This window comes from Urocitellus parryii, chromosome 10 (assembly GCF_045843805.1).
Source record: "Urocitellus parryii isolate mUroPar1 chromosome 10, mUroPar1.hap1, whole genome shotgun sequence".
NCBI classification, from domain to species: domain Eukaryota; kingdom Metazoa; phylum Chordata; class Mammalia; order Rodentia; family Sciuridae; genus Urocitellus; species Urocitellus parryii.
In genome coordinates this window covers 36790877-36814572 of record NC_135540.1, presented here as the reverse complement: position 1 = coordinate 36814572, position 23696 = coordinate 36790877, and the positions used below count along the sequence as shown (strand labels likewise).

At 39.7% G+C, this 23696-nt stretch overlaps 3 protein-coding genes across 3 annotated transcripts in view; 2 read left to right on the top strand and 1 right to left on the bottom strand.

Moving 5' to 3' along the window:
• Positions 1–1526: 1526 nt before the first annotated feature.
• On the top strand, positions 1527–3695 carry Pyurf (PIGY upstream open reading frame). Its single transcript, XM_026405197.2, has 2 exons — positions 1527–1828; positions 3470–3695. The coding sequence occupies exons 1-2, from the start codon at positions 1626–1628 to the stop codon at positions 3609–3611; spliced, it is 345 nt and encodes a 114-aa protein (XP_026260982.2). The 5' UTR covers positions 1527–1625; the 3' UTR covers positions 3612–3695.
• On the top strand, positions 3609–4650 carry Pigy (phosphatidylinositol glycan anchor biosynthesis class Y). The gene has a single exon (XM_026405198.2). It carries the CDS (start codon positions 3697–3699, stop codon positions 3910–3912), a length of 216 nt encoding a protein of 71 aa, XP_026260983.1. The 5' UTR covers positions 3609–3696; the 3' UTR covers positions 3913–4650.
• A 16686-nt stretch (positions 4651–21336) lies between these two features.
• Herc5 (HECT and RLD domain containing E3 ubiquitin protein ligase 5) overlaps positions 21337–23696 on the bottom strand; it is a 53535-nt gene continuing 51175 nt past the window's right edge. Inside the window, exon 23 of the mRNA XM_026405200.2 lies at positions 21337–21542. Coding sequence (XP_026260985.2) covers positions 21337–21542 — 206 coding nt within the window. The remainder of the gene's footprint in view (positions 21543–23696) is intronic.

Genomic DNA, 23696 nt, shown 5'->3' with positions numbered 1-23696 from the left:
TTTATTTATAACTGGTTAGAAAACCCAGGTGATAGGGATCTGTTGGTCAGGCCAGAAAAGCTAACTAAGATGGCCTTTAAACCTGAGTGCTTGTCCCAGGGACAAGGGACCAAAGGCTGGGCCCACACAGTGCTGGCAGAAATCAAGTTCTGTTTCACCACACCCTGCTGAAATATATCTTTCCTATAGTTTCCTACCTCCCCTGAGCCCAAAGTATCAACTATCTTCAACTGAAAAATTAATTCCTGCTACTGCCCTCACAGGAAATAATGTGAAGGTACACTAGGAACTTTACAATAGTCCCTCTTCAGAATATTTCTGAAATGATTGTCCCCAGACTCTACTCCAATAGCATCTCTAATAACAGAAAGTTCTGACTGTGAAAGATTTCTTTGTAGACGAGACGGGCTTGGCAATGACAAAGATTCATTATCTCTTAAATATGCATTCACACAGAGAAGAGTTTCCTTTTCCGTATCCTATAAGATATCTTAGCATTTGGAGATCTTTTAAGCTTTAGAGATGGGCTGGGGATGTGGCTCAAGCGGTAACACGCTTGCCTGTCATGCGCGCGGCCCAGGTTCGATCCTCAGCACCACATAAACAAGGATGCTGTGTCCGCCAAAAACTAAAAATAAATATTAAAATTCTCTCTCTCTCTCTCTCTCTCTCTCTCTTTAAAAAAAAATAGAGCTGGAAGAGCATCAAATAATGTGGTGGGTTTTTAAAATAAGATGAACAAGTAATATATTTTTCTCAGTTTATATTTGTATTGCTGAACGCAAAAGAAGTTTGAAAATATAAACTTGTATTTATATCTGTAAATTCTTTACTAACCTTTAACCCCCAGGAACTCAATGCTGAAATGATAAAACCTAATAATCCAAAAAAGATTTAAGTGAATATTCAGCACAACAAAAGGAAAAAAAATATGGAATATTCTAGTGTATTGAACTGGAAAGACTAGATGATATAAAAATAACAATGGGTAACATTGAGAATAAAATAGATAATATTAATTGGGCATTAATTTATGCTAAGAACCTTTCTAAATGCTGGTGCATGCACTATTACATTTAACCCCGTAATTATGAAGGAATTCACGAGGTGGGTACAATTATAATCTTATTATACACATAAGAAAATTCAGCCATCTAGTTAAACTGCGGATATGGAACCAAGCTGATGGGCCTCACAGCCTATATTGTTTTATTCTGTACTAAAGAATAAGATAAGGTCAAACAGACATCAATTCCTTGGAGAATCAGAGGCAAATTTGGTTCCTTGGGAAGTCAGAGGTAAATTTGGGATCACAAATCTACTGAATGGGGCTGTGGGTGTAGTGCTAAATACACCTTGCCTAGGTTTTGTTTGTAGTTTTGTACACAGGAGGGCGCAGCACCAAAGTCCTCCAACCCCAGGCAGAGATCATAACCCTGCGAAAAGCAGTCGGGTCAAGTGCTCCCTCGGAACCAAAGTACCAGTGCCCACGTGCTCCGGGGCAGCATTTTTTGGTGCACCAGAGGCGGGGCCTGGTCGACGGTGCGTGAGGAGACAGCGCGGAGAAAAGGGACGCTCCCCGGCTGGCGTAGGGCGCTGGGAGGCGAGTTTGCCGGCGGCGGATCATGCTGAACGGAGTACGCTGCAGGCTCGCCTCGACGCTGTGGAGGACACGAGCGCCGCCATCCGCGGTCACTCGTAGGTGCCTCCGCGCGACAAGGTCTCTGTCCTTGGCAGATCGGAGCGAGAGGGCGAAAGAGCCGTCCAGCACTTTCGATCAGGCACTGCTGGAATTCCTAGTGTGTCCTCTCTCCAAGAAGCCGCTCAGGTGCGACTCGCCAGCCCCGGGTTTACGTTGGCGGAAGGGATACGTGGGCGGGGGCGGGGGGGGGGCGTTCCGGTCTGTCCCGCATCCGCTGAGGTTTCCCAGACGCTGGCCTGGCCGGGCTCCCTAGCACCTCAGCTGCGGCGTCCAGGGCGAGAGTAGACCCGAGGGTAACCTCAGACGTCCCGAGACCAGTCGCCGATCCGCGGAAGTGGGTCTTCGTTTTGAGGTTCGCTTTCTGTTTGGCAGCGCTTTCCAATCAGCCGGGCCCTTTTAAAAACGCCGATTCCCAGACAAGACCCCATCCCCGCCGGCGCCGCGGGCTTACTGAATGGTACCATTCGGCGACAGGGTCCGGGCATTGGTACATTCTGAACAGCCAAGTTTTCTGAGTCATTGAGATTCAGGACAGGGCCAAAGCATAAATAATTGCAGTAATCTCCAGATTCTTGTGAAAGTACTCCGTACAGACTGATAGCTGACAATTTTAATAGTTCTGCCTACATAGTTGAGGGCTAGCTGGTTTTTGTAAAAGCGTCTTTAACCTCTAACCTAGTTGTTGGGACAATAGCTCTACATGTTCCAGGCTACTAACACTGCATATTGATTGGTACCATTTACAAATTGCACAAACACCAAAGGTTACCCGTGGTTATCTTTGGGTGGTAGATTGTTAGCAGTTTTTTATTTTCATATTTTTCTAGCTTTTTCCAACGTTATTATCCCATTTTCTTAAACTTCGAAATTATCATTTGATTTACCTTTTAGCTAATTATATAACTGGCTCACTGAAGATTTGTAATCGAAAGCTTGGTCCTTGTCCCCATGCCAATTCAATAATAAGAATATGATAGATAACTCAAGGTAGTCTTGTTCCCCACCCCCAGATTAGGGAGAGTGAGAGGGAGAAGAGGAAAAGGAAAATATGTCCCTCAGGGTTATATTCAAATGGTGAAGTGGACCACTGTTAGAGACTCACTGCTTTCCAAAGTTTCCTCATTTCTGCCTTCACATTTTCTCAAGCTTTTATTTTACATATTTTGATTTTTCTGTGGTTTCCATCTAATGTATAATTAAGATTCTCTATTTAGCATTTACTCTAAAAGGAGGAAGTTCAATCTTTCTCTAGTTTTTGTACCAGTAGTAAATCAACTGGGATGATTTTGGGATTGACTAGATAATGAAGGAATATTTGGATAAAAGGGAGAGATATTTTCTAACTGGTATGGAAAAGAATTAAGAATTAAGGTCGTTGCGCATGCCTGTAATCCCAGTGGCTCCAGAGGCCAACCTATCCAGGTACTAAGCAACTCAGTGAGACCCTGTCTCTAAATAAAATAAAATAGGGCTGGGGATGTGGCTCAGTGGTTGAGTGCCCCTGAGTTCCATTCCTGGTACCAAAAAAAAAAAAAAAAGGAATTAAGGCTAAACTTGGGAACAAACTGAAAAAATAATATGACCAATAACTAATGGAAATAATTACAGATTCTTAAGAGAAATGCTTGAATTGGCTACTGCTGCTTTTGTAATTAATACTCTTTGGGATTGACAGTATCAAAAATTGGATAAATGGTTTTTATTGAACATTAAGCTTAGAAGCATTTTGTTTCCACAGTTCATTTTGTTCTTTTTTCCCCCCCTCAGATATGAAGCCTCAACAAATGAATTGATTAATGAAGAATTGGGAATAGCCTATCCAATCATTGATGGGATTCCTAATATGATACCACAAGCAGCTAGGACGACACAGCAAAATAAGAAACAAGAAGAAACGGAGCAACACTAACTCATAATTTTTTAAAAACAATTAAATTTTCTTAATACTATATACCTTTTCAGACAAGGTGGCGGGTAGTAAGTGGGAAAGAAGAATGTTTCTGTCTCTGCCAACGTTGACTGTTCTGATTCCACTCATCTCTTTAGCAGGATTGTTCTACTCTGCCTCTGTGGAAGAAAACTTCCCACAGGGCTGTACCAGTACTGCTAGCCTTTGCTTTTATAGTTTGCTCTTGCCGATTACCATACCAGTGTATGTGTTTTTTCACCTTTGGACTTGGATGGGTATTAAACTATTTAGACATAATTAGTGCAACCATAGCCTAGGTGGTAAACCTATTGATGATAGGTATATATCTCTGAAAGCTCAATTAGATGCAAGTACTGGAGACCCATTTAGCTTGCAGGAAAGTTGCTTTGCTTTGCTTCTCTTGGGCTTAGGACTGTGGGAGGTATAAGCTGCATAAGCTTCTTGGTACTTTTGTTCTGCCCTTGTTTTTTGAAGATTCTGACTTATAACTGCTGAATCAGAAGAAACATTTCAACAACATTTCTTGATGGAGATTAACACCCCTATTAATCTGAGGCCATTTCTTAGCTTATTAATGTAAAAATTCAATCATTTGGAATTTTATTTGTTTAACTTCAGCATCAGTGGTAAAGCCATAGCCATGTTAGAGATGACTCAGTTAATCCCAAAGAAGTTTTGGAAGAGTTTTTAGAGAAATGCATTTGAACTAGTGTGATATAAAACTGTATAATAAAATGGAAATTTCATGTACTTAAAAAAAATTCTGAGTTCATAAAATTACCTTAATCTCTTTGGTTTCAAATATAATAAGAAGTTGACATAAAAAAGTGGGTTTTGGTTTGGGTTTCTTTTTTGTTTTGTTTTTGGTAATGAGTATGGTACTAAAGAAGGGAAATTGTGAAAATATTGTAAATTAAAAACTGTATGTAAATAGTAAAATATAAAAAAGAGCTGGGTGGCCCAGTGGTAGAGTGCCCCTGGGTTCAATCCCTGGTACAAAAAAAAAAAAAAAAAACAAATACGCTATGCTTAGAAAGGCACTTAAAATCTAAAGTAGACTCATTTTCTCAGGAAAGTGGGTACCTTTGGCAAGTAAGGCTAGGGATGGGAGGGAAGACTTGATATAGTTGATTGTGTCCTGTTGAATTTAACAGTGTGTTTTGAGGCATACTTATTTTTTCCTGCTTTAGTAAGTCTATTTGGCACAAAGGGCTTGAGCCTTGAGTTTTCTAGACTTTTGAACAGGACTGATTAAGAGCATGGTACAAAACATTTCAGAAGCATAGCATAAATAATGTTCCAGTAGTTATCTTAAGAAACTTAATTGAGGGCTAGGGATGTGGCTCAAGCGGTAGTGCACTTGCCTGGCACCACATACAAACAAAGATGTGTCCACCAAAAACTAAAAAATAAATACTAAAAAAATTCTCTCTCTCAAAAAAATAAAAAATAAAAGTGGCTGAATTAAAAAGAAGAAGAAGAAAAACTTAATTGAATATATATATATTTTTTTACTGTGCTTAGAATTTGAACCCAGGGCCTCTTGCATGCTAAGCAAACACTTTACCACTAGGCTACAGTCCTAGCCTAATGATTCTTCATTAGCATCTTAGAAAAATTTAGACAGTGATTTCCCCTTCACCATCAGCAGAACATTAAAATATGTTAGATTGCTAAGCATAGTGTGCATGCCTATAATTCCAGTAGTTCTGGAGGCTGAGGCAGGAGGATAAGCAAGTTCAAAACCAACCTCAGCAACTTAGCTAGACCCTGCCTCAAAATTTGAAAAAAGGAGCTGGGTATGTAGCTTCGTATTTGAGAGCACCTGAGTTCAATCCCTGGTATCAAAAAACAAAAAACCCTAAGATATGTTTTCTATTGCATTAATTCAATGTAAATGAATAGTACAAATCACTTTTTTTTTTTTTAGTTGTAAATGGGCACACACCTTTATTTTGTTTATTTTTTATGTGGTGCTGAGGGCCTCACATGTGCCAGGCAAGTGCTCTACCACTCAGCCCCAGCCCCAAATCACATTAATTTTTTAAAAAATATTTTTTAGTTGATGGACCTTTATTTTTATGAGGTGTTAAAGATCAAACCCAGTGCCTCACACATGCTAGCTAGACAAATGTTCTACCACTGAGCTATAACCCCAGCCCACAAGTCATTTTAAAATCACACAATATTTAAAGAACCTGGAAGATTAGAAGTTCTTGGTCATTTCCTAACAAATTATTTTATTAAATCTCAAATTTAACCACCTTAGAACTCAGTATAAATGTTATACTGTTATAAAGTTAATATAACTAATGCTATAAATATGTACTTGCTTTCTTTTTCTCTAAGAGACCTCAAATTATATGAACAGTTTTGCTAATAAACATTGTATCTTGAGAAGTCAATTTCTACTTTTTGGAAGTTAAGCATTTTAACTGGGGAAACTGACATGATTCTCCTGAGGGAGTTCATTATTTATCCATTGTCTCAGTAATAGAATCAATTTAGCACAGTCACTTGTACAAGCTCTACTGGATTCAGTTCTAGGCATATTATACTGTATGCTTTAATCTTATAACCTAAAGTGTAGGTAATATTAACATTTCTGTACAGAAGAGAAATCTGGAGTATAGATGACTTACCAAGATAAGAGCTTGCAACCATCTAGGAATCCGGCTTTACTATTAACTACTCTGTAATGTGCATCTTTATTTTGAACGGACTTTTCTGTTGAGAAAAATAGGAACCGGATGCTTGGTTCTAATTCGTACTCAAAACTGGACCGTTATTATCTAAGTAGCAAATACTTCAGTTACGAGAAGTAAGTTCTGATGTTCGACAGCACAATAATGTGACTATAGTTCATAATAATTTATGTTTTGTAAAAAAAAAAACTAGGATGATGGCTGTGGCTGTGGCTTAGCAGTAGCATACTTGCCTGGCATGTGTGAGGCATTGGGTTTGATTCTCAGCACTACATATAAATAAAGGTCTATCAACAATTAAAAAAAATATTAAAAACAACAAAAAAATTAGGATAGGAATCTGAAGCTCCCTAACAAACTGTTTGAGAAGGAAATGTGAATTACCCCATATAATCACACTGTACTTATGTGTTGAATTATACTTGGACCCCAAATATGTATAACGTGTCAAACACTACATGGTTTATTCTAGTTTTTTTGTACTGTGTCTATATTTTGTCTATCTGGACAGTAAACTTTTTTTTTCCCCCATATTGGGGATTGAACCCAGGGGTGCTTTACCATGGAGCTACATCCCCAGACCTTTTTATTCTAGTTTGATTTTGGAACGGGATCTCACTAAGTTGCTAAGGCAAGCCTCAAATGTGGGGTCAATCTCCTGAGTCACTCGGATCACAGGTGAGTGTTGCCATGTCTGGCCATATTTCTTCTTAACTGATTTGCAGAGAAACTGTAGAAAACAGTATGTATACAATTTTACTAAAGGTCTATAACATATAACACGATATTAATAGTCTATAGGAAGTAAATGTGAGCAAAGTATATTTGGAGTAAGGAAATGACACCAGATGGTAATTTGAATTCTTAGAAATACATGAAGAAAACCAGAAAACAACATAACTAATGCTATACATATATACTTGCTTTCCTTTTCTCTAAGAGACATCAAATTATATGAAATAATTATAGTATTGTTGGGTTTATAACGTAGTATGGATAACAACAGTACAGAATGAGGGAAAAAGAATACAACATGTTTTTATATCCCACTTGCACTCTTAGGAATGGATTTGCAGTTTTAATAAACCTCAAACAGTCCTCATAAGCTGGTGAGAATATAAAACACTGCAACTTATTAGGAAAATGGTTAGCTGCCTATACAAGGTTAAATATAGAGTCTGGGTCTGCAATTTCACTCCTTGGTGTTTACTCAAGAGAAATGAAACCTATTTTCATACAAAAACTTATATGCAGATGTTCTCAACAGCATCATTCATATAGCCTTAAAATAGAAACAACCCAATGTCCATAAACTGATGAATGGATAGATGAAATGTGGTATGAAAACAATGAAGTATTATTTGGCAATAAGAAGGACTGAAGTGCTGGGCACCTTAGTGCATGCCTGTAATCCCAGCGGTTCAGGAGGGAGGAGCATGAGTTCAAAGCCAGCCTCAGCAAAAGCAAGGTAGGCGCTAAGCAACTCAGTGAGACCCTGTCTCTATATAAAAATACAAAATAGGATTTGGGATGTGGCTCAATGGTCAAGTACCTCTGAGTTGAGTCCCCAATACAAAAAATAATAATTCTCATTATAACATGAGTTTTTTAAAACATGCTAAGTAAAGCCAGTTATAAAAGATAACATATTATTTGATCATTTATATGAAATGTCCATAACAGGTGTTATGGTTTAAATATTAAGTGTCTCCCAAAAGCTCATGTGTGAGACAATGCAAGAAAGCTTAGAGGTGAAATGATTGGGATGAGAGCCTTAACCTAATCAGTACATTAATCCCTGATGGGGATTAACTGAATCTGACTATAGGCAGGTAACGTGTAACTGGAGGAGGTGGGGCTTTGGGGGTATATTTTGGGGTTATATATTTTGTCCCTGGTGAGGTGTTCTCTTTCTCTGCTTCCTGGTAATGTCCTGAGCTGTTTTCCTTCAATGCACCTTTCCTTCATGATATCCTTCCTCACTTCAGGCCCTGAGGAATGGAGTTGGCCATTTATGAACTAAGGCTGTAGTAGGACAGACAAGGCTGGACACGGAGGAATAGCAGGAAGCAGGTTTATTGGCTACAACCAGGTTCAAAGTGGGGATTTTTGCCTCCATCAAATCACCCCTCTGAGCCCCGAGTTCAGAAAGTTTTAGAACTTTATACCCAGTGTGTAAGTGGAGGAACTTAAAGGCTCACAATCTGTAGAAATTCACATAAAAGCAGCTTTTTCACTGTTCTGGGCACCCAATTTAAGCCAAGGACTCTAGGAAATGGAGAGTCCCCTCCACTTTCTTCCCACCAGCTGGCTCTGAAGGACCTCACTATAGTCCTGTGAGAGGCAAACACCTCTGTGTACGCTCCAGACCCAGGCTGGAGGCCTTAAGTCCCTCTCTGTCTCTGCAAACACACCCTCCACTTGAAAACTCTGTTATAAAAGTTCTTGCTGATAGTCTAAGAACAATTATGCTAAATAGAATGTTTGAGGGTCTCTGAAGAAGCTTAGTTATGACAAGGGTCTTCTGGGTGGGGGTATCTGATGTACTTTAAGACCTCTGAAACTGAGAGCTCCCAAATAAATTTTTCCTTCTCTATGTTGTTCTTTTCAGGTATTTTGGTCACAGCAGCGAAAAAGTTGACTAAAGAGGTAAATCTACAGAAACAGACAGTAGTTTAGTGATTATCTAGGGTGAGGGGAGGTTATGGAGTTAAACTGAGAGGTGTAGTAGGGCTTCTCTTTAGAGAAATGAAAAGGTTTAAAATTTGATCGTGATGATGTTGCATAATTCTGTGTGTGTGTGTGTGTGTGTGTGTGTGTGTGTTGTGTGTGTGTACAGGGATTGAACCTAAGCCACTTAACCACATAGTCACATCCCAAGACTTTTTTATTTTTATTTTGAGATAGGTTCTCACTAGGTTGCTTACAGTCTCATTAAGTTGCTGAAGCTTTCTTTGAACCTGCATGCTATCTTCCTGCCTCAGTCTCCCCCTCCCGATGTGCTGGATTACAGGCATGAGCCACCACGCCCAGCTAATGTTGCATAATGCCATGGATATACTAAAAACCACTGAGTTGCACACTTTACATGTCTGACTTACAGTAGCTTCCCTTGTAGGTACATTCCAAGACCTCTCATGGATGCCCGAAAACACAAAGACTACTGAACTCTAGTATAGGGATAGTATACACTTACTTTTTTTTTCCTATACACACATATGTATGAAAAAATTGTTTATAAGTTAAGCTTAGTAAGAGATTAACCAAAATAATAAAATATACTATATATACTATAATAAAAGTTAAGTGAGTTTGTTCTCGCATGAAAGGGTCAAAACAAAGAATATTTTTGGATGGGGTCAATCACAAGTAACCAAAACCATGGCAAGTGAAACCAGGGATAAAGGGAGACTAATGTATGTAAATATATGCTACAAGGATTATATATCAAAAACCCATTATTATTTTTCTTTTTGAGGGGGTTACCAGTACTGGGGATTGAACTCAAGGGCACCAGACCACTGAGGCACATCTATTTTGTATTTTATTTAGAAACATGGTTGCACTGAATTGCTTAGTGTCTTGCTTTTGCTGAAGCTGGCTTTGAACTTTCTATCCTCCTCCTTCAGCCTCCTGAACTGCTGGGATTATAGGCATGAACCATCACACTCAATTCAATAAACCTATTATTTAAAAAGTGCAATATCTAAGTCTCTGTTGTTTCAAGACATCTGCTAATTAGAGACATGTTCAAAAGTGATGTGCAGTTTTTTTTAAGAGAGAGAGAGAGAATTTTTTAATATTTATTTTTCAGTTTTTGGTGGACACAACATCTTTATTTTTTTTTTTATGTGGTGCTGAGGTTCAAACCCAGTGCCCGTGCATGCCAGGCGAGCACGTTACCGCTTGAGCCACATTCCCTGCCCAATGCAGTTTTTGAACCTTCTAGATTTGTTTCCATTGTGCTACTTCTTGTGACCCTCTCAGATATGATACCCTTTTTTAGATTTTTTCAACTTGTTTCTAGAGTTCTAAACCAAGTTTCTTGGTGACAGACATAGACTTCATTATCTTCAATTATTGCACTGAACTCACCATAAGCGTACTCCTTCACTAAATGGAACTCATCTCCATTCCTCCTCTGCAATAATTGGAGGACTTCACAAAACCAGGGTGAATGTGTTCCTAGTCCCTTTGTGATCTATGGTCACTCGGCTACCTTGTCTCTGGGGGGTGGGGGGGTAGGGGGGTGTAGAGACATGGAATCAACACACAGACTTTGGGAACTGGTGAGAGAACTGGCTGGAGACCCACCTCAGGTCGTCGTCCAGTAGCTCAGGTTATTTTTGGAATGCACAATGTAAGGGTCCAGCTAAACGTCGGAGGAAGAGACCACCAAGAGACTGACTCATGCAATTGCAGAAGGGGATTTATTGAGGATCCATTCCAACGCGCTGGGTCTCCAGGCTCACTCAAGAAGGGAGAGCAGCCCAGAGCCCGGGGCAGGGGTTGAGCAGTGCTTAAGTACACTTTTTGGGGAGGGTGGGAACTTTACACACATCACAGTCTCCTTTAACAAATCACCATACACCGTGGGAAAATCAAACAACAATTCTTAGAGTTGATTAGTACATTCATTGGCGGGAACAGGTCGGGCTGGAGTGATAGGTCATTCCTAAGGAGGAGGTTACATTCAAACTGATTGGTTCGGGCCCTGAATGCCTACGTGACAAGCTGCACAGGGTCCTAGGCTATTAATCAACTAAATGGTCAGTAGGGCAATGTCTTAACTGCCTCAGGAATTTCAGGTTCTGTATGCAGTTCAGAAACTCTACAATACCTAGTCCTTTACTTTTTAACTCAGGCTTTGCAGTTTAGAAGCAGCTTTTCAATGCCTGGTCTTTTACATTTTAACTTCAATTTCTTTTACTCTTACACACACAATGGTTATAGGGTTTGAGTGGGGTGTGCCTGTCAATAATACATAAGCAAGACAATATCCATAAGCCAATCATCTTCTGCCTACCATAACCGCACTGTGAGGAAACTCTAAATATTGCTGTTGTGGCAGAAAGCAATCTGGAAGGGTCTTTAGCCCTTATTGAGGCAGGGGTTTCATACCCTGAAGCCCCTGACTCTCAGTTTTCTGGCTGGGCAGTTTGGCAATGCTAACCACAAGTGCTGAGGATGTGGTTTCACACCATCCTGCAGGTCCTCCTATCAGGCCTGAAGGAAGGTGGATATTTCAAGCACTTCTGAGCTGCTAATGAAGATAGGTAGTCAGTGTAGTTAGGTAAATCGGGTCTAATATCAAGTAAAATCCAAAATGGAGGCCATGTTGAGAATGAAGTCTGGGAAAAGCAGAACTTCTTTCTCAGAAGTCTTTTCTACTATCCTTTAATAAACTACTTTCCACTCTAACCTTGCCTCGGCGTGCTTCTCTGGTGTTATACTTCGACATTGGGGAAGCAAGGACTCGTCACCGGTAAACAGTGGTAACACTGAAAAACCAGTCTCTACCTCAGAGCAAAGCCTGTCCAAGGAAGGGACATGGCCTTTGTCCTTGGAAAAACCCACAGGGCACTCCTAGGCACATTCCCACCCTGCTAAGTTGTTTATATACAAATAACAAGAGAGGTCTGCTGCGCCAGGTGTCCCTGACTCAGGCTAGGTGGAGATCCATAGCAACCCCCTAGCAGCCACCAATCAGCATGAGACAGGGAAATACCTGGGATGCCAGATGACCCTCCCAGAAGTTTATGGTAGTTGATAACAAGTTGGGAAACCGTGCCATATACATCTCAGGGCTTCAACCAATCAGTTTAAACGTATACCCCTTCTTAGGACTGACCAATCACCCCCGCCCGAACTGTTCCCGCCAGTGAATGTGCTAATCATGTTTTAGAGTTGTTATTTGATTTTCCTGCGGTATGTGATGATTTGCTAAGGGATGCTATGATGTATGTAAAGTCCCTGCCCTTTCCAAAGAATGTATATAAGCTCTGCTTTAGTTGTTCTGGGGCTCTTTGTTCTCTGCTCCTCTGAAGTGAGCTCTGAGCCCCAGCATGCTGGACCCCCAATAAACCCTTTGCTGTTGCATGAGACAGTCTCTTGGTTGTCTTTTCCTCCGACGTTCGCCCAACCTTTTCACACTGACTACCTAATTTTAAATCTGGCTTCAGCAGGATATGGTTTTGGTGGCTAACCTAGAGGCTTATAAAATTTGGGGGTACGAGCCTTCACCAAAATCTATGTTAAATAACAATCAAGACTGTTGCCTTGTCCTTTAGCCTTTGATTTTTTAAAAAAACACAATACCTTTGTTTTATTTATTTTTTTAATGTGCTGAGGATTGAACCCAGTGCTTCACACATGCTAAGCAAGCCACTGAGCTACAGCCCCTAGCCTTTGAATCTTAATACTTCCAGTAACTCCCATTTGGGTTTACCTCTGCCTTCCATTTCCTGCAGCTCTGGGACAAAGGATTTGGCTGGAATGTTCCCTAGGGTTAGGTCTTTACATTTGAAAAAGAACTTCAGGGGACCCATTTTGTTTCTACAGGTTACCCTCCAGGCATGGTCCTTACAAATGCACAGGATCTTCATTGGGGCTTATTACTGTGATGGCCTGACCATAAATTCTTTCTTCTTATTTACTAGCATGGCCAGGAGCCATAGTAGAGTCTCACCACCAAATATGGTGAGGACAAAGGCATTCCTTTTTCCCAAGTTTTGTCCTCCTTGGTGAAATGCTGCATTTGGAGGTAGTTGTTATATTCTGCATATACCACTAGGTGGAACTTTTGGCTAACTAACGGGATACAGTGAACCAAACACTCAGAAGGCATTAGAAAGAGGACTGTGCTTAGGCAGTGCTAAGCCAGGTAGGCGCACCCTGCGTGTATTTATTTAGCATCTACTGGAAGCCCACAACAGTTGACATGAATCCTGAAAAATGAACAGGAATGAGGTGAGGAAAATGGAACAATGAAAGCGGGATAGGAAGAGGGATCCTGGAACAAGAAAGAGCACATGTAAAAACACAGGAAAGAGACTGACCCATTCAGGAAACTGAAATGGTTTCCAGACTGTAATGGTGGGGTGTGGGACCAGAGCCATACATGGGCACATCAGGAAGGACTTAAAAGTTCAATAAAACTGGACTTTAAACTGGGCTTGGTGGCACATGCCTGTAATTCTAGCAACTCAGGAAGCTGAGGCAGGAGTTTAATAGTATAGTCTACTTCATGATTTTGAATATAGGATCTTGCTGCTCTGCCACTGAGGCTTATTTTTATTTATTTATTTTTAATATTTTTTAGTTGGTGATGGACTTTCATTTTATTCATTTATTTATATGCGGTGCTGAGAATTGAATCCAGGGCCCCACACATGCTAAGCGAGCACTCTACCACTGAGCTGCTCTTGAGGCTTATTTTTCCTCTTCTCCCTTTCACAAATTAGCAAGTGAATTTCAACACCTGCCCCCCTTTGGGCACACTGGCATGTAGCTTTGGAATCATCACTTTGAAAGACCTTTGTTCTCCCAGATGGGCAGAAGCACAGCCTTGAGGACAGCGATCCCTGGTGTTTCTCCTTTGCTAGCAAAACAATAAAACTTATTTTCTTTCTCTCAAAACTATGTCCTTGGGCTGGGAATGTGGCTCAAGCGGTAGGGTGCTTGCCTGGCATGCGTGGGGCCCTGGTTCGATCCTCAGCACCACATACCAACAAAGATGTTTTGTCCGCCGAAAACTAAACAATAAATATTAAAATTCTCTCTCTCTTTCTCTTTCTCTTAAAAACAACAACAACAAAAAACTATGTCCTCATTATTAGGTTGGCTTGGGGATGATCTTTCCATAACAGAAAAATCACAAAAAGACGATCACAATAAGAAATTCACAGTAAGAAACTTCTCTGAGACTTCTAGCAGAGCAGTTTGAGTGGAAGAAATGGGCACTGGAGGAAGATAAGGTACGATGTAGAGACAGCAACCATAGATTTTTTTTTTTTTTTTTTAATGAAAATAAATACAGAAAGAAGAGACAGGAATCGGGCTGGGGTTGTGGCTCAGGGGTGGAGCGTTTTCCTGGCATGCATGAGGCACTGGGTTGGATCCTTAGCCCCACATAAAAATAAATAAATAGAATAAAGGTATTGTGTCCATCTACAACAACGACAAAAAAAAAAATAAGAGAAAGGGAAGTACATAGCAAGAGAGGAATTTAAAAACTTATTTAATATTTATTTTTTGGTACCACGGATTGAACCGAGGGCGCTTAACCACTGAGCCATATCACCAGCCCTTTTTATTTTTATTTTGAGACAGGGTCTCACTAGTTGCTTAGTGCCTCACTAAATTGCTGAGTCTGGCTTTGAATCTGCAATTCTTTTGCCTTAGCCTTCAGAGCTGCTGGGATTACAGGTGTGTGCCACCACACCAGGCTAAAAACTTATTACCTTAATGGCAGAAATGTGACTATGTCAGAGCCTGTGGTGAAACAATGGAAGATTGGAAGATAGAGGAAAGTAGAGAAAGGATGCCAAGATCTTGAAGGAGTTGGAAATCAGAGCACAAGTGCAGTGCAAGATGCATCTTGTTGGAGTCAAGGAGGGAGGAAGAAACCAAGGGTGAGGGAAGTGGGTTTGTGTATGGTGAAGGGGCAGGCAATTCCTGAGGTGGATTCCACTCTCAAGTTAGGTCTCCTGGGAGAACATCATGCACCAGGTGCAAGTAGTTTATAGTTCCTTCTTCTGTAACAAACAGTTCAGAACACATTGTAAATACAGAGAGTATTATAGTATTATATACAGAGGAAAGCAATAGTGTTGTTCCAGTGACTCTGTAGCTTTTACCCTCTTAGCAAACTATTGTCTTCTACCAGTTTCAAAAACATGTGCCTATCTTGTCTACTCTATATTGTGAGCATCTCTTGTAAAATCAGAAGCCAAAGGAACTCATTAAAAAATTGTCTTTGAAACTTGGGGATTGAGTCAAATTAATGTCCAACTAAGGTTGCCAAATAGGTTCTGTTCCCAGGAAAAGTGCTCACTATCTTTACACAGGAAAAAGAGAGGTGGCTCAGGAGGCTGAAGCAGGAGGATTGCAAGTTCAAAGCCAGCCTTGGCAAAAGCAAGGCGCTAAACAACTCAGTGAGACCCTGTTTCTAAATAAAATACAAAATAGGGCTGGGGAAGTGACTCAGTGGTAGAGGGCCCCTGAGTTCAATACCTGATACCCCTGCTGCCCTTCCACCCCCAAATTGCACAAACCTAAAGTACGATTTTACCTAGCATAATTATTTTGCAATTCTTCCATGTTGTCAATAGTTTATTCCTTTTTAATGCTGATATATATATATATATATATATATATTTGTTTGTTTGTTTTTTTTTTTTGTGGTGCTGGGGATTGAACCCAGAGTCCTGTGTGTTGGAGGGAAGCACTCTACTAACTGAGCCATATCCCCAGCCCTGTTTTGTATTTTATTTAGAGACAGGGTCTCACTGAATTGCTTAGTGCCTTGCTCATTGCCGAAGCTGTCTTTAAACTGGCAATCCTCCTGTCTGAGCTTCCAGAGCTGCTGGGATTACAGATGTATGCCACCGCCACCACACCTGACCCATGTATCTTCTTTGATAATGTCTTTTCATATGTTTGACATGTTATAATTGAGGTGTGTTTTCTTGAGATTTGTTTATATATCATGGATAGGCTACAAGTCTTTCATCAGATAGATGATTGCAAATATTTTCTCCATCTGTGACTTGTCTTTTCATTCTCTTAACAGTGGCTTTCCAAGAGTAGATGTTTTTAATTATAATGATGATACATCAGTTTTTTCTTATATGGATCATATTTTTATTATTAACAAGTAATCTTTGCCTAGCCCAAGGTCATGATTTTTGCCACCTATGTTTCTAGAAATTTTGTTTTACATTTATGTCTGCAATTCTTAATTTTGTATACAATGCAAGGAATACATAGCTTTTCCTTTATGTATGATGGACATTGAACTGATCCAGCACTGTTTTTGAAAAGACTATACTTTGTTGAATTATTTTTGCTCCTTAGTTAAAAAAAAAAATCAGTCATCCATGAATATGAGACCTACTTCTAGACTATTCTGCTTCAACCATCAAATTACCACCTTGACACTAATGCCATATCCAGTCTCTTGATTTGTGTTGCTTTATACATCATAAATTCCAGTAGTAGTTGTTTAAGCTATTCTTGGTCTTTTGCATTACCATATGATTATTAATATCTTGTCAATGTTTACAAAAAAAGCTTCCTTGGGATTCTGATAGGAATCGACTATAGATCAATTTAGGGGAGACAGACACCTTAACAGCCGGTCTTCTGACTAGTGAAAACAGTTTGTCTATCTAGGTTAATTTCAAGAATTTAAAAAATATATTTTATTTTTTGGTACTGGCAATTGAAACTAGGGGCGCTTAACCACTGAACCACATCCCCAGTCCTTTTAAATTTTGAGATACGGTCTCACTAAATTGTTTACGCTGGTTTTGAACTTGGAATTCTCCTGCCTTAGCCTCCTGAGTTGCTGTGATCACATGTACATGCCACCATGCCCAGCATAAAAAAATCAGCTTTTTAAAAATTTTTCTTTTTTGGTGTCCAGGACTTTTCCACTTTTGTTGAATTTATGCCTAAGTATATTGTATTTTTAAATGTGACCACACTGATTTTGGCCCTTTCCTACGTTGGCTTCAGATTCCAAGTTGAAAAGGAGCCTTCTTTCTCAATAAAACAATTATAAAATAGCAAGCAAAATCACATAGGATATAGCATAAGGTGTTAAAATTTTGTTCTACTGGGGCACTCTACCACTGAGCAAATCCACAGCCCTTTTTTCTTTTGAGACAGGGTCTCACTAAATTGCTGAGGCTGGCCTTGAACTTTCCATTTTCTTGCCTCAGCCTCCCAATTAGTTGGGATTATAAATAGAGTAGCTGGGATTACAGGTGAGTGTCATTTACAAACAGCACTTATTTTTTGTTTTCTTCATGTTGTAATTTACTTAACCTCCTTTGGGAATGAGAGCCAAGTTTTGCAACACCATTTTCTTTTTTTTTGTTGGTACCAGAGATTAAACTCTGGGTCACTTGACCATTGAGCCACATCCCCAACCCTGTTTTGTATTTTATTTAGAGGCAGGGTCTCACTGAATTGCTAAGCACTTCTCCAATGCTGAGGCTGGCTTTGAACTCGTGGTTTTCTTGCCTCAGCCTCCCAAACCACTGGGATTACAGATGTGCACCACTGTGCCTGGCTTGCACTGCCATTTTCTATTGGTGCAGATCGAGAAAAAAATACCTTAAAAGAATAGCCATGAAAAGCTAGTAGAATTATTTGAAAATAACTATCCACTAAGATAAACACCAAAATGGAGAAAGTACCAAATTCTCAAAAATAAAATAGTAAAAATAAGGGAAAATTTTTTTCCTTAATCAAAGTATATGCTTAAATATATTGCACATCTAATATTCAAACATTAAAAAACCCCATTGGTGGACACAGTGGTGCCCACCTATACTCCAAGCAACATGGGAGGCTATGACAGAATCAAGTTCAAGTAAGACTCTATCTCAAAATAAAAAATAATAAGGGTTAAGGATCCCTGGGTTCAATTTCTAATAGTGCAAAACCAAACCAAACCTAACAACAAAAGCCCTCCTCAATTGCAGACAAAGCCAAGATATTATTTCTTTGGTATCAGGGATTGAACGCAGAAGCGCTTAACCACTGAGCCACATCCCCAGCCCTTTATTATTATTTTGTAGTTATAGATGAACAGAATGCCTTTATTATTTTTTTAAATGTGGTGCTAAGGATTGTACCCAGTGCCTCACACATGCTAGGCAAGTGCTCTGCCATTGAGCAGGGAACTCACTGACCAGCCTCACCCCCAGCCCTTTTTCATATATTATTTAGAGACAGGGTTTTGCCAAGTTGCTGAGGCTGGCTTTGAGACACTGGGATTACAGGCACACACCAATGTGCTTAGCTCAAGAATGGTATTTTGGGCTGGGGATGTGGCTCAAGTGGTAACACGCTCGTCTGGCATGCGTGGGACGCTGGATTCGATCCTCAGCACCACATAAAAATAAAATAAAGATGTTGTGTCCGCTGAAAACTGAAAAATAAATATTAAAAAAATCTCTCTTAAAAAAAAAAAAAAAAAAGAATGGTATCTCGAGGCGTCACAATGAAGATACTGGCCTTGGAGCTGGAGTTGCAGCTCAGCGGTAGAGAGTTTGCCTTGCATGTGTGACGCACTGGGTTCGATTCTCAGCACTACATATAAATAAGTGAATAAATCAACTAAAAAAAAATTCCTGGCCTCCACATTTCCATTAAAGACATCTGGATTCCCCTTCTAAAGTCTATTTAAAAGTAATACTTAATAAAATGTATTTTGTGTTAATACCTGATCTAGGTATTTGACATAAAAAAAAATGAATGAAAAAAGGTCCCTGTCATCACAGTGAGGCTGGCAGAAAATGCGGCTCAAAATATGGAACTCACTGACCATCACAAAGAGTACCTGAATCTCATTCCAAGATGGATTAAGTCATTTTGACAAATCTGATTGTCTTCAGAAAGTCTCATGCTAATGACCATCTACATGAAGCGGGATATAAGAGCATTTTGGAATGGTTTGATCCTACCAGACGTGGCTATGGGAAGACTCCTGATTTCTACAGAAGACAAATCTTCATAAGCATCTTTATACATATATAAATGTATATATATTTTAAAAAGTAGGTATCAATATAGTGCACTGTCAAACTTACATACATAGGACATGTGTCTTAAACCATCAGTTACTTGATCATTAACTAAGGGAAACCCATGCAGAGTGACTTAAAATTTTGGAGAGTAAGCCTGATGGAATGTTAAGTACTTCATCTGTGTGTATTTATTTATTTATATTAGGTCTTATTACTGAGTGATTCCCTACCCCTCTGAGTTCAGTAATAAGAACAGAACCTCACAAATTTCAGCAGAAAGAGCCAATTCAAGAAAACAGGTGCTTATAATCTTTAGAAGGGCTGTTAAAAACGAAGTCAGCAGGTGACCACAGAATTTGGCTTTAGCATCCTACCAACTCAGAGGTCGGAAGCTGCTGTTTCCACTGATGCTACTGCTATTAGCATCACAGTCACCACACATTCATGATGCTGGTAAGTCCCGTGGGATGAGCAGTCTCACTGCCTGCAGCAGTCCCATCTGCTGGTTGCTTCCACTGCCTGCCCCACCAACCATGATGCCTGCACCTTCCCGGTCACATTCCACATCCCTTGCAAATGTAATGCATCCTGTTGGCATACAGAGCTCTGGCTATTAGGAATCCTGAGAAATGTAGCTTTTTCCTCTCCAACCTCTCAATAGAAGGAGGATAAAATGGAGGTCAAGATTGCTAACCCAAATACCTAGTTCGCACAGATATGAACCAATTTTCAGTGTTCCCCTTGCTTCATCTAAAACAACTCTTTGGAAATATTACTCTATCTTGATCTAAATAGATAAATAGTATACTTTGTAAACACATCAAAGTATATTTGAACTGAATATGTGCTAGGAAAAAGGGCACATCAAATATGCTTACGATGTAGAGTTACTTTTCACATAGAACACTATTGCTCCTATCTCCTGATTCTATATAAGCAGTCTTGCAGTGTGTATGTCACAAAAACTCTATATGCTTACTGACAGGACTTTGAGCCCCCTTTCCTGATTTGACAGCTTTCAATCCTAACCCTCAGCCCACCTTTAGTGCAATCTTTTAGTGCCCTCTCACCCATTACACTACCCTTTTTAATTCATCTTTTATAAGGGATGTGTTTGCCCATAGTAAGACTCTACCATAGTACCGTTTTTTTTTTTGGGGGGGGGTGCTGGGGATTGAACCCAGGGCCTTGAGTATATAAGGCAAGCACTCTACCAACTGAGCTACATCCCCAGCCCTACCATAGTACCTTAAACACAAACACAAAACCAATTATTCTCATAAGATGTTCAGAACTAAGCAGTTTCTAATCGCTAAACCAAAGAATTTTAGGGACAAGGTTTCTGCTCTTATTGGACTTCTCCCTGATCTGAAGACAGATGCTGAGGCTCTTGCTATAGTGCTGCATCCTAGCAAGAAAAACAAAGGCAGGAGCAAAAAAGTTTCCTTTACAAAGTTCCCTCAGAAACTTATACTAACAACTTTCAAAACCATTGCCCCAGTTCCTACTGTCCAGGGAGGCTGGGAAATGTATGGTCTTTTAACTTGGCACAGTGCCACTCCCATCTTAAAGGGAATCTACACCTGAAGAAAAGGATAGCTATGATGTAGACAAATAGTCTTAAAAAAACCACAAACAAACAAAAAAACTCCTAAGCTAAAGAGTCTCTCTCAGGCCAAATTAGGCAAATATTTGTGTCAGACAAACAGTTTAACCTATTTCATAACTAATACATCTTACATGCAATGACAACAATTATTTTTAATTATTATTATACTTTATATGTTTTTTGTGGTACCAGGGATTGAATTCATGGGCATTCAACCATTAAGCCACATTCCCAGTCCTATTTTGTATTTAGAGACAGGGTCTCACAGAGTTGCTTAGCACCTTGTGCCGCTGCCGAGGCTGGCTTTCAACTTGTGATCCTCTGATGTCAGCCTCCTGAACTGCTGGGATTACAGGCTTGCACCACCATGCCAGGCTATTATTCTTTTTTGAGACAGGATCTTGCTAAGTTTCTGATCTGGCCTGAAACTTGTGATCCTCCTGCCTCAGCCTCCTGAGTCGCTGGAATTATAGGCACATACACTCATGGGGCCCAGCTGAAATGATAGCCAATTTTCAAACAGCAGGTAACTACACTGAATATTGAACAAGACTTTTATGTCAGTTTTTGAGTTATTATTGTTTATTTTGAAAATATTTCCCAACAGAAGTAGAGAATACAATGTAGGGTTAGCCAAATCCCCTGCTATTGTTGATGGCTACTTGAAGTGCTTCTTCCACTCTCTCCATAGTAGAATACTTAGGGAGGTAGAGAACACTAAAACATGTCTGCGCTCTCATGGGATCTTTTTCATTCAAATTTTCAGGGCAGCAAAATCTTATTTTCATATTCTTTAAATCTTTCATTTGTAGTCTGTCAGTGCCTGTAAGAAACACTGAAAAGAAAAATACAACAGGATGACCTATTACATATGAAGACCAAAATCTCTTTATAAAGACAGAAAATCTATTTTTTAAAAATAACTTTACTAAGGGCCCATGAGCAGAGTCCTATATTAAATAGTACATTGGGGACCATATTAGGACAAGATCTGACACAGTCACTGCCATCAAACAATTCCCAAGACTGACTGGGAATACAGTAGTCATTTCCTACCCCCAAGTTCCAAGATCCCAGTGGATGCCTCAAACTATGGACACTATATGTACCCTACGCTTACTGTTTTTTCCTATTTATACATAATTATGATAAACTAAACTTTTCACTTAAGGAAGATGTTTATAACTTCTCTTCAATATATATGAACTGGCAGCAAAAATTATTCATGCACTTTGGGGCCACCATTAAGTAAAATAAGGGTTACTTAAACATAAGCACTGTGATACATTGATGGTCAATCTGAAAACGAGATGGCTAGTAAGTGACCAGTGACCAGGGAGTGTATGTAGTGAGCATATGCTGGACAAAAGGATGATTCGTGTCCAGATAGGGCAGACTGGGATGACACAAAATTTTGTCATGCTTCTCAGAATGGCATAACTTAAACTTAAAGATTGTTTACTTCTGGAATTTTCCATTTAATATTCTCACACAGTGCTTATCCATAAGAAACTGAACCCACAGATAAAGAGAGGGATACTATATAGATTTGTGTATAGAACAAGACCAAAAAATGAGTAAACAGAACAGCCAAAGAGAAATTAAATGCCTTCTGTGTAAATGCTGTGTTTGAGAGTAGGGAGAGGATGCCAGGCTGGGATGAGCAGAGAAGAGTTTAGAGTAATAAACTAGAGTTTATTCACAGTATGAGAATCTGTCTCAGAGCTATTATGAAGATTAAATTAGTCAGGATAACAGTGCACATGGCAAGTTCTTCATGACTGTTAGGAGTTCAAGCCTTTAGATTTACCCTCCAATTTTTTTTTTTTTAGAGTTTAGAGTTTAGAAGGGAAAATAAAGAGGTAGGTGAGGCTCAAGGCACAGGGAGGAACCTCAGAGAGAGCCCAGAGGCAGGAGTGCAAGGCAAGCTCAGGAAAAGATTCCTCTGGAAGTTAAGACTACAGAGGCAGGTTGCTGGCTTCAGGGTAACTGAGTGCCTTCCAACATACATGTCATCCACAAAAACAAGAACAGGAAGATTACTGCTTCTTCAAAGTAAGGAAGCAGTAAGCAACTGAGAAAGTTATTAAGCCAACCTCAGGAAATCATCATGTAGGTATAAAACTGAGATCAAAAGCTGGGAGGTGAGTTAGAATAGACTTGGAAACACAAGTAAAACATCTTGTATACAGTAACAACATAGCAACAGTAAAAATTACCCTGACAAAATATTTTGGTAAATTCCACAAAGGCTGGATAATTCAATGGAGACAGGACTGCAAAAAGAATACTCAAAATTTAGCTTGGACAAAGAAAGAAAAAATTTAAAAGCAGGAAGCAGGGATGAAATAATAGGGAAAAAGATCACCTATATTAACACTTGAATTGTTCCCCCCTTGGCAGGTTGGGGATGGTAGACAAACACTCTTAACCACTTAGCTACCTCCTCACCTTTAATACTTGATTTTTTAAAAAAAATTATTTGTTTTTTTCTTGATGTATATGACAGTAGAGTGTATTTTGACATATTATACGTACAGAGGATAAGTATAACTTGTTCTAATTAGGATCCCATTATCGTGGTTGTATGTGATATGGAGTTATACTGGCAATGTATTCAAATATAAAAATAGGAGGGCTGGGGATGTGGCTCAAGCGGTAGCGCGCCCGCCTGGCATGCGTGCGGCCCGGGTTCGATCCTCAGGCCCGGGTTAGCTGGATAGTCGATCCTCAGTACCACATACAAACAAAGATGTTGTGTCTGCCGGAAAAAGTAAAAAAAAAAAAAAAAAAAATATGGGCTGGAGATGTGGCTCAGCGGTAGCGCGCTCGCCTGGCATGCGTGCAGCCCGGGTTCGATCCCCAGCACCACATACCAACAAAGATGTTGTGTCCGCCGAGAACTAAAAAATAAATATTAAAAATTCTCTCTCTCTCTCTCTCTCTCTCTCTCTCTCTCTCTCTCTCTCTCTCTCTCCCTCTCTCTTAA

Bases quoted from the DNA above. Each gene is read 5' to 3' on its own strand.
- Pyurf (XM_026405197.2), top strand. From the start codon at position 1,626: ATGCTGAACGGAGTACGCTGCAGGCTCGCCTCGACGCTGTGGAGGACA. The intron at 1,829-3,469 runs GTGCGACTCGCC...TCCCCCCCTCAG, and splicing joins CTCTCCAAGAAGCCGCTCAG to ATATGAAGCCTCAACAAATG.
- Pigy (XM_026405198.2), top strand. From the start codon at position 3,697: ATGTTTCTGTCTCTGCCAACGTTGACTGTTCTGATTCCACTCATCTCT.